Source organism: Spea bombifrons, chromosome 3 (assembly GCF_027358695.1).
Source record: "Spea bombifrons isolate aSpeBom1 chromosome 3, aSpeBom1.2.pri, whole genome shotgun sequence".
NCBI lineage: Eukaryota > Metazoa > Chordata > Amphibia > Anura > Pelobatidae > Spea > Spea bombifrons.
Window position 1 is genome coordinate 39,007,816 of NC_071089.1, and position 12,961 is coordinate 39,020,776.

General features: G+C 37.4%; 1 protein-coding gene across 5 annotated transcripts in view; it reads left to right on the top strand.

Moving 5' to 3' along the window:
- The window catches only part of LAMA2 (laminin subunit alpha 2), a 349,942-nt gene that overhangs the window by 122,654 nt on the left and 214,327 nt on the right, over nt 1-12,961 (top strand). For all 5 annotated transcript variants that reach the window (XM_053458972.1, XM_053458973.1, XM_053458974.1 and 2 more), the window contains exons 10-12: nt 2,310-2,470; nt 3,578-3,718; nt 5,085-5,261. In XM_053458972.1, coding sequence (XP_053314947.1) covers nt 2,310-2,470; nt 3,578-3,718; nt 5,085-5,261 — 479 coding nt within the window. The remainder of the gene's footprint in view (nt 1-2,309; nt 2,471-3,577; nt 3,719-5,084; nt 5,262-12,961) is intronic.

Genomic DNA, 12,961 nt, shown 5'->3' on the forward strand with positions numbered 1-12,961 from the left:
TCCTTGTAAGCCAATTCAGCATTTTTGATGAATGTACCAATGAATGAACATAATAGAAAAGGAAACTTTTAAAAACGTATTAGCTCGCCATTGAGTATTGAAATAACATGTACATTTAGTAATGTTCATCTCTGGTCTTTAAAGATGGTAAAAACAAAGTTTATATCTCCCCTTAAGTTTCTCCTTACCCATTCTCTCTAGATTGTAAGGAGGGCCCTCTCTTCCTAATGTATAGGTTTATCTTAGTCTGTTGATTCTAGTTTTGTCATACCCTTTCAATATATGTACCGTAAGAAGCTCTGAGTAAATTATTGGTACTATGCAAATAAAAATAGTAATAATAATAGTAATAATAATAATAATAATTATTATTATTATTATTATTATTATTATTATTATACAAATAACAGTATATTATGCCAAATTTTTAACAAGTGAGAATATATATATAGGCTTCAGGAAAAAACTTGAGCTTGTTTTTGACAAAAAATATTGTAGGTGAGGCATTGTTGATTAAATGGATTCCAAAAGTTAGATTGGTTAACCTTTTAATTTTTTTGAGTTTAAAAACAAATAAATTCATAGTTTTACAGGTAAATAAATTATACACAAAAATACAGAACGAGAGGCACACCTTAAAATCCTACATAGAGATTTTAAAATACTTTAGACTAATATGTACAAAGGAAGAAATCAGCGCACACACAGTAAATACTATTTTAAAGCATCTGTAGCATAAATATTGGTGATTCTATCAAACTATATGGCCATAAAGCTTTATATGATTTTCTGAAGCTTATACACTTGGGATGCCGTCACACTATATGGCCATATATTGCTTAGCCCGCCACTGCGTCTAGACAATCTTGATGAGTCCTATCTAATCCGAACATGGCTGTATTGCTGAATCTCTGGCTCTGCATTACTTTTAATGAACAATTTAAAGCCAAACAACAGTAATAGCGTAAGCAAATGTATTGGCTTACTTTGAAGTGGGACTTCGGACGGCTAGATCAGATTATAAAACATAAGGCGAACATATTCACTGCAAATCATTAACATTAATACTATAACTGGTTCTAAGATGGTTCTAACAGTGTGGCAGATGTATTCTAAACTATATAAACTTTATGAAAGTGTGTGTTATTGTAGTAAATTGCTGATTAGCTATAATTTAGGGATATTTACACATTGGCCAGTGGAAAACATCTATTGAAATAAGAAACAGGCTTCTGCATGTACAGAATTGTTTGCAAAAAAAAGTCTCAGGTTATTATTCACCCAATTTTACTCAAAAGTAAAAAACATCAGAAGAAATAGAGATCTGCTATGGTTAATATTCTTTATGTATAAAAAAAGCTCAGTTAATAGTTTATCTACATAAACTATTCCATGTAAATAAACTATTAACTGAGCACAAAAAACTTTAAACATGTTTTCAGTTGCTATGGAAGGAATCTATCAGTCCCTGCTTTACTGTCACATGTCATTGTCATTATAAGTGAAAATAATAATTTAGAGTAGATCTAGCCAGTAGCGTACCTAGTAGAATTCAGTGAAAGTGAGATTAGATTAGTAAATATGTGAGAGTGATAATATTGGTATTGAATTTTGTCCAATTTTGTTGTGTTACTTACTTTTATTAAAAGTGTGGGTTTTTTTTTTTTAAAGTTGGGGGGTCATTTTCGGTTTTGGCCAAGTGAATGCTGAATTTTTGGTTTTGGTCCAGAATCATTTTGGTGCATCCCTGCTATATACTAAGCCAGACACTGAAGCGATAGGATTAGTATATTAGTATATAGTGATAAGGGTTATGCTGCATTATTGTCAATGTCTGACTTAATGTATGGTGATATGGATTATGCTGTACCACTGTCAATGTCTTCCTCAGTGTATAGTGATAGGTGTAATGCTTGACTACCGTCGATGTCTGCCTCAGTATATAATGATAACAGTTATACTGTACCCCCGTCAATGGTTGCCTTAGTATATAATGATAAGAATTAACGTTGGCAAAATAAAAAAACCATTACTTGAGAAATTAGTGAAAATCCACGTGGCAACTAGTTTAACTAATATATCTAATTTTAAACAGAAAATAATATTGTGTTTTTTGTCATTGGAAAGTAAAAGTGTTCCCTATTCCTATTTTATTGTATAATATTTTTTATGAATATGTAGGCCTATTAGTAGGTATCACAAAACACTATGTCACTAATCAACGCCATGGTAAGCCATTGAACACGGTTCATGTAATGTGCAAACCCAAACATCAGCATATGCAAAAATAATGTGTATTTTTTTTCTAGGTATGTTACCTGGATTCTGCCACTGCAAACCTGGCTATGGTGGGGAGAAGTGTGACCGATGTGCTTTGGGCTACATTGGTTATCCAGATTGTTTACCATGCAACTGCAGTGCATTAGGCAGTGCAAATGAAGATCCCTGTCTTGATCCATGTGTTTGCAAGGTCGGTAGCAGTTAACTTTGTTTTTATGCTGTTAACTAAAATATGGAATTCTTGCAAACAAGCCTTCCTAACTCTTACATTTAACTGTTAAGTAAACTTAACACATAAACATATGTCAATATATATGATAAATTAGAGGTGTTAAGTCAACCAAAGCTAGCATAAGGTCAAACAAGACAGTCTGAGCTTCTCTGAGAACACAGGCCCACTCCAGGGAACTCATGGAGGTCAGCCCTGACTCTCAGTGTTTTTACAGCAATCTCATGCTGAATAGGCAGATTCCCTTTTTGAATACCTAAGTTGCTCAATTTGCAATATGTTTTTGGTATGTCATGGTTTTAATAAGGACAGTGATTATAACCAGTTGGCTCCCATCAAGTCCCTGTCCCAGTCTTTGTGAACTTTATTGATCTTGGTTCCTGACTGATGCTTTATCAAGCTCTTCCCCTACCAAATAACCCAGCTCAAGTCCTTGTCAACCTACTCATTTATATAAGATAACCACCTTATAAGTATGTCAGTGTGGGGAGTGATCTTAGGTTCCTGTTCTTCGGATTGGTATTATGTCTTCTTTTGCTGAATTTATTTGGTTAGAAAGAAGAGCTTGAAGTTAGGTTACTTAAAAGCAGGGAAGCCATTAATGATATAGTCTACATTAAACTGACTGAAAAACAGGCAGTCTTACCAAAATAATGTTCTGATGCTAATGCATGTGTCCGTTTACCAGAAGGCATGGCTTCATGTGTTAGAGGGTTTTATGGGATTGTGCTATGAACAATGATTGTTATGTACAAAAGGTGGTAAAAGTGGAACAACTAAAATGAGTTCTCATTCATTAAGTTTTTTTCTACACAAAAATGAATAAAAATAATAATAATAAAAACTTTTACAGACCCACATTTATGTATATGGTACAGTAAAACCAGTTACACTGGAAGGCAACTGTTAAAACACCCCATACAAATGCAAGAAAATGTTATAAGAACATCTACAAATTTACTTCAAAGTAGCTGGACATTGGGAACATAGGGTTTTAAGTTTTCTACTACAAACTTATAGATTTTTTTTGTGTCTGAGTGTTTAACTAGAATGTACTCTTTTTTTAAGGACAATGTGGAAGGAATAAGCTGTGACAGATGCAAACATGGATTCTTCAACCTTCAGCAAGAGAATCCCCAAGGGTGCGATCAGTGTTTTTGCTCTGGAGTCTCAAACATATGCTTGGATTCCAGATTTACTTATTCTAAGGTAAACATTATCTGAATACATTAAAAAAAAGAAGTAAAAAAACTTCTAAAGGATACATATCACTAAATATGAAAAATACACTGTAAAGTCAGATAATTTAGGGTCATACTGTTGATATAAATTATACGATATATTGACAGTGACAGCACCACAAATAGACATCATCAAAAAGATCACCAAATAAAAATAAAAAATAAAAAACAGATTTCAGCATTGATGCAGTACAGGGAGCGTATTCAAGCCACTTGAGTGCTCAAGTTCTGCTCCCTTTATTTATATGTAATATGCATATACTGTATCTGTAATCGCTTGTTAATAAAAATGTTTAGAAAAAAAAGGAAAAAGAATAATTGTTCACTGTATGAGCCATGTTGCTAAACGTCACGGAATAATCAATGTGCAAATCAAACTTAACACAGGTTTCTTACTACATAAAATTGAATTGAACTAAAAGGAGTTAACTGCAGTGGAAAATAGCATATCGTTTGAAGACCCGATATATGCTGAAGATCCCTATAGCGTACTAAGATATATATGGGCTAGTTTGAAATGTACCCTTAAAAATTTCTGTAAAAATACAAACCTTTTGAGCAACTGTTTTTTTTATGTACGTTGGTATGCTCTGCTGACAAACTACTAATTGTCACTAAGTTTTACTGACAATTGCTAATTCAAGTTTTAGTCAATAAAATCAGCACAGGAAAAGATTATCAGTTAAGCTCATAAAGATCACTTAGGAGTGGGGATTTTGCCAAGCTCAATATTAAAGACAGAGTTCAACCGTATAATAGTTATAAAAGCAGCATCAAACATATTTTTACTCTTGAGAAAAAGAATAAGAAAACCTTACTTATATTAAAAATTAAGATTTGCAAAACTGTTTTCTCAAGAGTATTGCTCCAAACCTTCTTTACTTTCCTGTCTTTAATGCCACTTTGAGTGTACATATAAATTATAGAGCACTGGGTAGATGAAACAGTAACTTTTTAGAGAGGCAACAAATCCTGGTGGTTGGGACGTCTGGAACATGTACTGATCTATAACGAGCAAGTGTAGAAAAATATGACACAGGAAGGCGCACAGGTTCACAATAACCAATGAACACACAGGAAGTCGAACCTGAGTATAGGGATTTTAATATTCAGAGGCAGCAATGACATCAAACAGAGTAGCTTTAAGCAAACCTGAGAGCCTTACTATATTGCCTCCAATTGAACCAAAAATCGACATATCCAGAAAAACACAGAAAACCAGCGATAAAAAAAATCTGGGTTTTAATGCAAACATTGTATTCTCTGGTTTACTACTTTGAAATATGTTGCAACCCACAACTAGCAAAATTCTTTGTACTTGTGTTACTTTTAAGGTCTCTGACATGAATGGATGGCATCTGACAAGTTTAATTGGCAACATCAGAGTTTCGCCAACAAAGGATTCGTTTGATGGACCCCAGCAACTAAGCATTAGAAATGCAGATGCCCAAAATCAAGGCCTGCAAGGTGTTTATTACTGGGAAGCACCTACAGCATACTTATACAGTAAAGTAAGCGTTTTTAATTTTTTTGCTGGAATTTTCTATATACAATATGACGACTAAAGTTCATGGCCCAAATGCCAAGAGAACACAATTGTGCGCTAGTAGAGGTAATAATCTTCCATATAAAACTGTTTTAAAGAACAGCAACTTAATATAAATGATTGCCTCTATTCACCAAAGAATGAGTCAGTGCGGGATGGTAGTTGAAACTTGTTTGCAGCAGACTAAATGTTAAACTTGCAAATGTATTACCTCAAGTTGGTGGGGGGAACAACAGGAACTTTGGGACTCATTAACCCCTTGAGTTCCTTGCAAGTTGTAACTACTTTCTAACTTGAACATTTTACCATGCCTCCTAAAAAGAAATTGTGGTATATTTCCTGTTTAACTAACCATGTACCTGTCACGAGCTGAGGACACAGATGGATAAGGAGCCCAGGTGCAGGGGATACAACATACAACAGACATGAACAAGACAGGACACACTATACAGAAACTAGCCTAGGACTATTAGATAACTATTGGAGATTCCGTCACATCTTATGGCCATAGTATGCTTAGCCCACCACTACGCCAAAGTACTCCAATGACGGTGGGTCCTAACGCTAATCCCTGCAAGACATAGATACGGAACAAACAGACACGTAATCAAAACACATAACACAGAGACATACCTTTGGACTACAGACTAAGACAAACGGAACACACGGATGGGGCAAACCTCATAAGGGAAGCAGAACTTAAGAAAGGAATGTCTCTTGGCTGGAAGCCCTATTGCAGGGCACACGGCAGGAAGCCCAATTGCGGGGCACACGGCAGGAAGCCCAATTGCGGGGCACACGGCAGGAAGCCCAATTGCGGGGCACACGGCAGATAAGCCCTCTTGCGGGGCACACGGCAGATAAGCCCTCTTGCGGGGCACACGGCAGATAAGCCCTCTTGCGGGGCACACGGCAGATAAGCCCTCTTGCGGGGCACACGGCAGATAAGCCCTCTTGCGGGGCACACGGCAGATAAGCCCTCTTGCGGGGCACACGGCACGGCTAGAAGCCCTCTTGCGGGGCACACGACTAGAAGCCCTCTTCCAGGGCACACGGCAGGTTGCCCACTTGCAGGGCACACGGCAGGTTGCCCACTTGCAGGGCACTCAACCAGGGTAGTCCACTAGTGGCAGTCATCCTGGGAGTCGCGATGCAGGGCACTCCTCTTGGGAGTCCACTAGTGGGGCGCTGGCCGCAACTCAGGAACACGGCAGATTGCCCACTTGCAGGGCACACGGCAGGTTGCCCACTTGCAGGGCACTCAACCAGGGTAGTCCGCTAGTTGGCAGTCATCCTGGGAGTCGCGATGCAGGGCACTCCTCTTGGGAGTCCACTTAGTGGGGCGCAGGCCGCAACTCAGGAACATGGCAGGTTGCCCACTTGCAGGGCACACGGCAGGTTTATAAAGGCTGATTTGATCATGAGATCAACTGCAGCTGGACCTGATAATTAGTCTGAGAGGCTCTGAATAGCAAGGACGGCCACTAGTGGCTGGAAACATGAAATAAATAAGGCAAAGTATAAACAAGTCCAGCCAGCGCATGGGGAAGCGTTACAGTACCCAACCCAACCAAGATTTTTTTTAAATAATAAATAAAGGCTGCTCCCAGAAAGCCCTAGTAACAAAAGGAGAGACTGGCAAGTTCCCTGCCCTTCCCCTCATAATGCATACGGAGGGATGGAGGCTCATCGTTTTCTCTCAGTAGAGCCCATGTATGTCCCCCCAATCCCTAGTCAGGGGTATCTGAGAGTGAATATAATAAAAACACCTTATTGGGAGGCATAGTAAAAGTCTATTACTTCCATTGTAGTTAATTATTATTATTTATTGTTTTATATAGCGCCATCATATTCCATAGCACTGCACAATGGGTAGACAGGACATAACAAGTAGTAATATATAACAACATAACAATTTGACTTATAAAACAATAATCCATTCTGCATATTCTAAAGTTGCAACTCCATGGGTTGTAGCAGTTCCCTGCCGCAATACCTGGGGGGGGGATCTCTGATTTCCACAATCAGCTCATATCATATGCCTTTAAGTCAAGGAGAGAGTGCAGCGGTCGCAGAGGGGGCAACTAGGGGATCACTAATTCCATAACATAACAGTAACAAATGCATCATCCAGCCACTTGGTGTCGCTGGTACATATACACTCTTGTGTACCAGTTGCCCTTTTACAATCCACGGTCATTGAATGGCAATAAGATTTTTTAAGTCTAGGGTTTTTTTTAACAAAATTTTGAGACGAGTGGCCCTATTCCATGGGACTACATTGAGGACACATATTGTTGTATGCAATAAGTGGTAAGTAAAAATTCTAAAAGGGTGCATTGGGATGAATATTGTCCCCCACCTGGGATGTATTGAGATACAGATGTCTAGGTAGGATTAACAGTATAAACAGCTTAATATTAGAAACTTTATATATTTTAAATGAAAATAATGTTTTGACCATGTCATAAATAAAATAAGTAGTTCTGAAATCTCATATTAGCTTTGGTTATACAGGTAATTCAAAGTTGAGATCAGTCAACTAAATAATGCAATTGACGTTTCTATAGAAACAGCAATTACCCACCAATTACCATTTATATTTACATTTATAAGTTAACGGAAAAACCCGTAGAGCAATGTAGAACAGCTCTAATACACAGATGATAAAAGCCATCTACTGCAGCCGTGCACAATAGAAAGCAAAAACAGTTATATTTTTTTAACCTAAAAAAGATTATTGGAAAAGAAAAACAGACAAAATGCTATACTTTTGCCATCAGGATTTGCAGGGCCCTGCACAAGATGAAATATAGCAATGCAAATTCACTCAAAGGAAGTTGCAAGCAGGGCACCCACTTTTCTGCATACTCATGTACTTTACAGTTGTGAGAGAAGTGTTGAACTTGAATATGACATTTTAGCACTAAGAACTAGAGAGAACAAGGAGCAGCATCAGAGGAGGACTGGTACCCCTTGGCCCGGGGGGGCCAAATGGCCCCATCGGCACCTTGTTTCCTCTCCAGTAACAAATGCACTGGCACACATTTGTACATACGTATACTCTCACACTTGCACAAACTTACACACTCATGTTAACACACATATGCAGTCATGCCTAAGCATAGTTACACTAACATACACTTACATATACTTACTAAAAACACTCTTACGCACTCATGCAAACACACACTTACACATTCATGGTTTCACACAAAAACTTACATATAAATGCTGACACAAACATCCATGCTCTCATACATACACATACATACATCTCACGCACTTACACATACATGCTCATACACACACATTCATGCACACAAATATACATCCATGCACAGACACATTCATACACACTTGCACTTACACATTCATGCTTACTCACACACTTATACATACACTTTCTTTCTAACATACATACATAAGGTCATGTAACATCTTGTTATGTGACCCTGCTGCTTCCCTGCCTTCCCGGGCAGATTCAAAATTGTTCACAAAGGGCTTATTTGACGTGCAATAGTCTGGTCCACGCAGGATCGGACCATTGTGAAGGCTTTTAGACTGGCCTGGGAGGCCAATTACCCCCCGGCCAGCCAGCCTGCGGACAACTGGGTACGAAGAAGCTGAAGTCTGTATCTTTAGAACACAGTTGCACTAGTATCATAGTATAGTCTTATTTACTATGCTGTTCTACTTCGATGAAACTTTTATTGGCCTCACTAGCCATGGTAAGTAGATCAACTGTAGCAGATCTTCCCCTGAAGGTTTCATAATAAAAACACAACACAGAAACTTTAAATAAGCTTTTTCAGTTTCTATGGCAACAACCCACATTTTTTCCACATGATCATTAAGCATTTATTGTATTATTTTACCGAATGATTTTCGCTATTCAAAGTAACATTCAGTGGAAGTGTAGCATCTTTACATCAAAAGTCATCATGTTCAAGACTGTTGAGCTATGCGGTTTACACACAAAGTATTACCTTCTATTGAGTTCACAGTCAGGCCAACTCCACTTAGTTACCTGAAACTTCCTAATTCAATAAAGCTACCTTGACTTCAGTTAAAGTAAACTTGACTGGCGAGTGTTGCTATGAAAAGCAAGGCAACTTGTCTAATCACTGAGTTTCAAGTAGAGCGTAGCTGGAGATGACATCTAAGCACTTCAATGTGTTTTGCGTGATTTTTATAATTTTTAGAATGGCGTCCCCTTTCAATTTTTTATCATTTGTTTGTAGTATTTAGAACGAGTATGTTTTAGCTGTTTGTAAATGACTTTCAATAAAGGCAAACTAGCAAATGCTGTAGATGAACATTTAAAAGTTTTATTTAAAATTGTCTAATCGCAGTGACAGATTACAGTGCTATGATTCTGTGGACTTTGCATTCACTGATAACAATGCATGCAGAATGTTTCATATGCCTCTCTAGGTATTCATCATTATCTGTCCCTTTTCTCCTCTGTTTCTATTCACTGACTGGAATAATAGAGATATGGTGTACCAATCATTTTACATATATTTTTTCAGTGTAGTTGGGAGACCCCTTGTGATTTAAAACCAGCCATTTCTCTTTAAATGAAACAATTTGACTTAATAACTGAACCATGTAAATTTTTGATACTTCAATAATACTGAAGGCTCTCACAAATTACCACAGTACATCTTAACTGTCATGTTACATCATGTGAATTATAGCCATGATGGCATTTTTCACTCGCTTGATTAAGTATCTTAACCACAGCAATGGGTTCCTGTTGGTTTGACTTGTTATTTATTTATTTTATCACTGTCTAAGACAGCCTCTCATGAAAGTGTTGTGATCTTACACAGAAGAAATGTCAGGAGGGAATAAGTCATCAGAAATGTGTGTATATTTATATTTAAAGAGTCTTACATGAGCCGTATATCCCAAAATACAAATGATCCTTTTTTTAATGCAACATTTTTAAAATTCATCAATATTTGTTAACATATACATACTTTGACCGAAATTTGAATCAGTCATCTGGTATCTGTTGGATAGGCAGGTTCACTAGTCTAATGTTATTTCTTTGTACGTTTAATTGTGAGTGAAATTGCATGGCCTTACCTTTAATTTGTAAAATCCACAACCCTGCTACATTAGTTAAATACGTAAACTAATGAATACTAAACTGAAAAAAACAATTTAAAATAAGGAAACAGGGGTCTTCAGGACCAGGTGCAGGGCCGGCCCAAGACTTAATGCCGCCTGGGGCGAAGTTTAAAATGCCGCCCCCCCCGCCGAGGGGGGTGGCATTTTAAACTTCGCCGACGCCATTATCTACCCTACACCCCCCCCCCAGGACTTACCTTTAAACAGTCCTGCGGCGAGTCTCCCTGCTCTGCCACGGTGCTCTGCAATTGCCCCAGTCGGCTCCATTGTAGGGCCGGCCCTGACCAGGTGTTAACAAAAAACCCCAATCTACCATGTAAGGGGAATGAGATCCATTCATACACCTTCTGGGTGCCATGAGATTGTCACTTAAAAGGTACTGTCTGTAAAGAAAAAAAGGTTCACTTACATTTATAAGTGCCCATCCAATGATGATCCACAAAGCCCTATTACCATTTAAACCCCCCTATCCCCATTAGAAGGGCATGGAGATATAAAGGGGAAAAATTCCCTAAGGGTTAATTAATCATTTTGTGCAAGAAGTGGTAAAAAAGGGAGGAATCAAATGGGAGGTTCCCCATTCATTTTTTTTAATATTTTTTTTGTTTTCTTTTAGACATGTTTTTTTCTTTTAGGCATTTGTTCACCTGTCACCTATGTACTTGCATATCCTGCAGGCGAGTGCATGCAAGTTTTTTTGTAAAATATATTCTGCTAATGTGAGTCGGCTTTAGTTAACTTTGCAAGTTAGATTTTTTTTGCTGTTGCAAAATCACAATTTTGCCAGTTAGCAATCAGTTGCACTTTAGTGAATAGACCTTTAGTTTACTACAAAGAATGAAAACAGGTCATAGTTTAAAGCTGGAAGGTCAGAGGCTCTTTTAATGAAGGAGTGGTAGGTTAATGGAACAGCCTCCCAACCAAAGTGATAGAGAGTTTGCAGGGATCAAATGTTAACAAGCATGTGATAGGTATATTGTTATCCTGAATCTCAGAATAGACCAATAACAGAATAAAGTTTACCTCTTTACACTGGGTGCAATGAGCAGAAAAGATGGACTGAATGGGTCTTATATGTCGTGAAATTCTTTATTTCTGACATTTTGTTGTTGTTTGGGATATTTGGAAGTTTTGAGGATATTGGATGGTAATAATTTAAACAAAAATACTGTATGGCTAAAATGAACAGCTCAGAAAAAATCAACCCTTCAGAAAATATGATTTATTTATTTTTTTAAATAAGAAATGTAAGCTTTAAAAGGTGATATTTTCTCTGAGCCCTTTTTCCAACAGGAGTCGTTCAGAAAGCATTCTCTGCAGAGCGATAAAGCATGATTGTTGTGATATGCTCCGATAGTTCCTCAGTGGTCTGTTAGAAATTCTCATTAAGTGGTAGGAACTTTCCTAACTTCCAGGTTCTATGTTCTTTATACTGTATCAGTATCCAGCATCTGCTGAGTTTCGTTATATCCTGAAAAGCGCACGAGAAGATGGAATTACAAATGTGGGAATAGTTAGGGATCCTGTGAAGCGGGAGATTAGTATAGAAGAGATAAGCTGTTTCTGAACTCTATAAAGGTGGCCATTCTTTTTTTCATGTTCATAGCTTGTGAAAACAGAAACGCTTTTTTAAACTTTGTCAATATGAGAAATAAATGTAAAATATTTAACATTTTTATGATAAGATAGCCAGTCAGGTTTGCTATGTGCAGAAACACACACAAACAAAACACATCAATGTGCATCTGTAGCACCTTCATTTTTTCAATGAAAGGGACCGTCCAAAAATAATTAGAAAAAATGACAACACAAAAAGGGAAAATATAATTGCCTTCTTTTGGATCAACAGCAACAAATTAACAGATATAGGAAAGGCTGAACTTGATGGACGCATGTCTTTTTTCAGCCTATGTAACTATGTAACTATGTAATCTATCTGCATCTGATGGCAGCAGATTGACAAATGACCTGTACACTGCCCCCCTACATTTGGATGCTGCATTGCATCCTCTGTAGCGCTGAAGGGAGCTTTTTTAAGTCTAAGAACAGCTTGGGGTCCTTGCCTAATCTAGGGTATAAATATCATATTTGACCCCCATCCCTCTTAGTAATGGGTCATGAGGACTGTTTTCTTTATATATATATGTATATATATATATATATATATATATATATATATATATATATATATATATCATTCCAACTTGCAAGTTAATGAACCCAGATTTCCAACTGTACTACAGCTCATCAGTAATTCTGAGGGATAATGAAAGCCCAATACTACACATTTGCAATTTGCATTAACTAAGCTATGCAGCATATCAACTGTGCAGTTGACTTGGCAGTAATAAATACCTGTGCTTGATATTTAGTGAATCGACCCAAAATAAGGTTTAGTCTTAGAAAACCTATGCACTTTATACTGGACCAAGTGCATTAAAAACTTCTATGATCACTAATATATGCACCCAATTTACTGTTATTAACCCTGTGCCAGTTTGTAGGAAAGCTGTAACCAGTTTC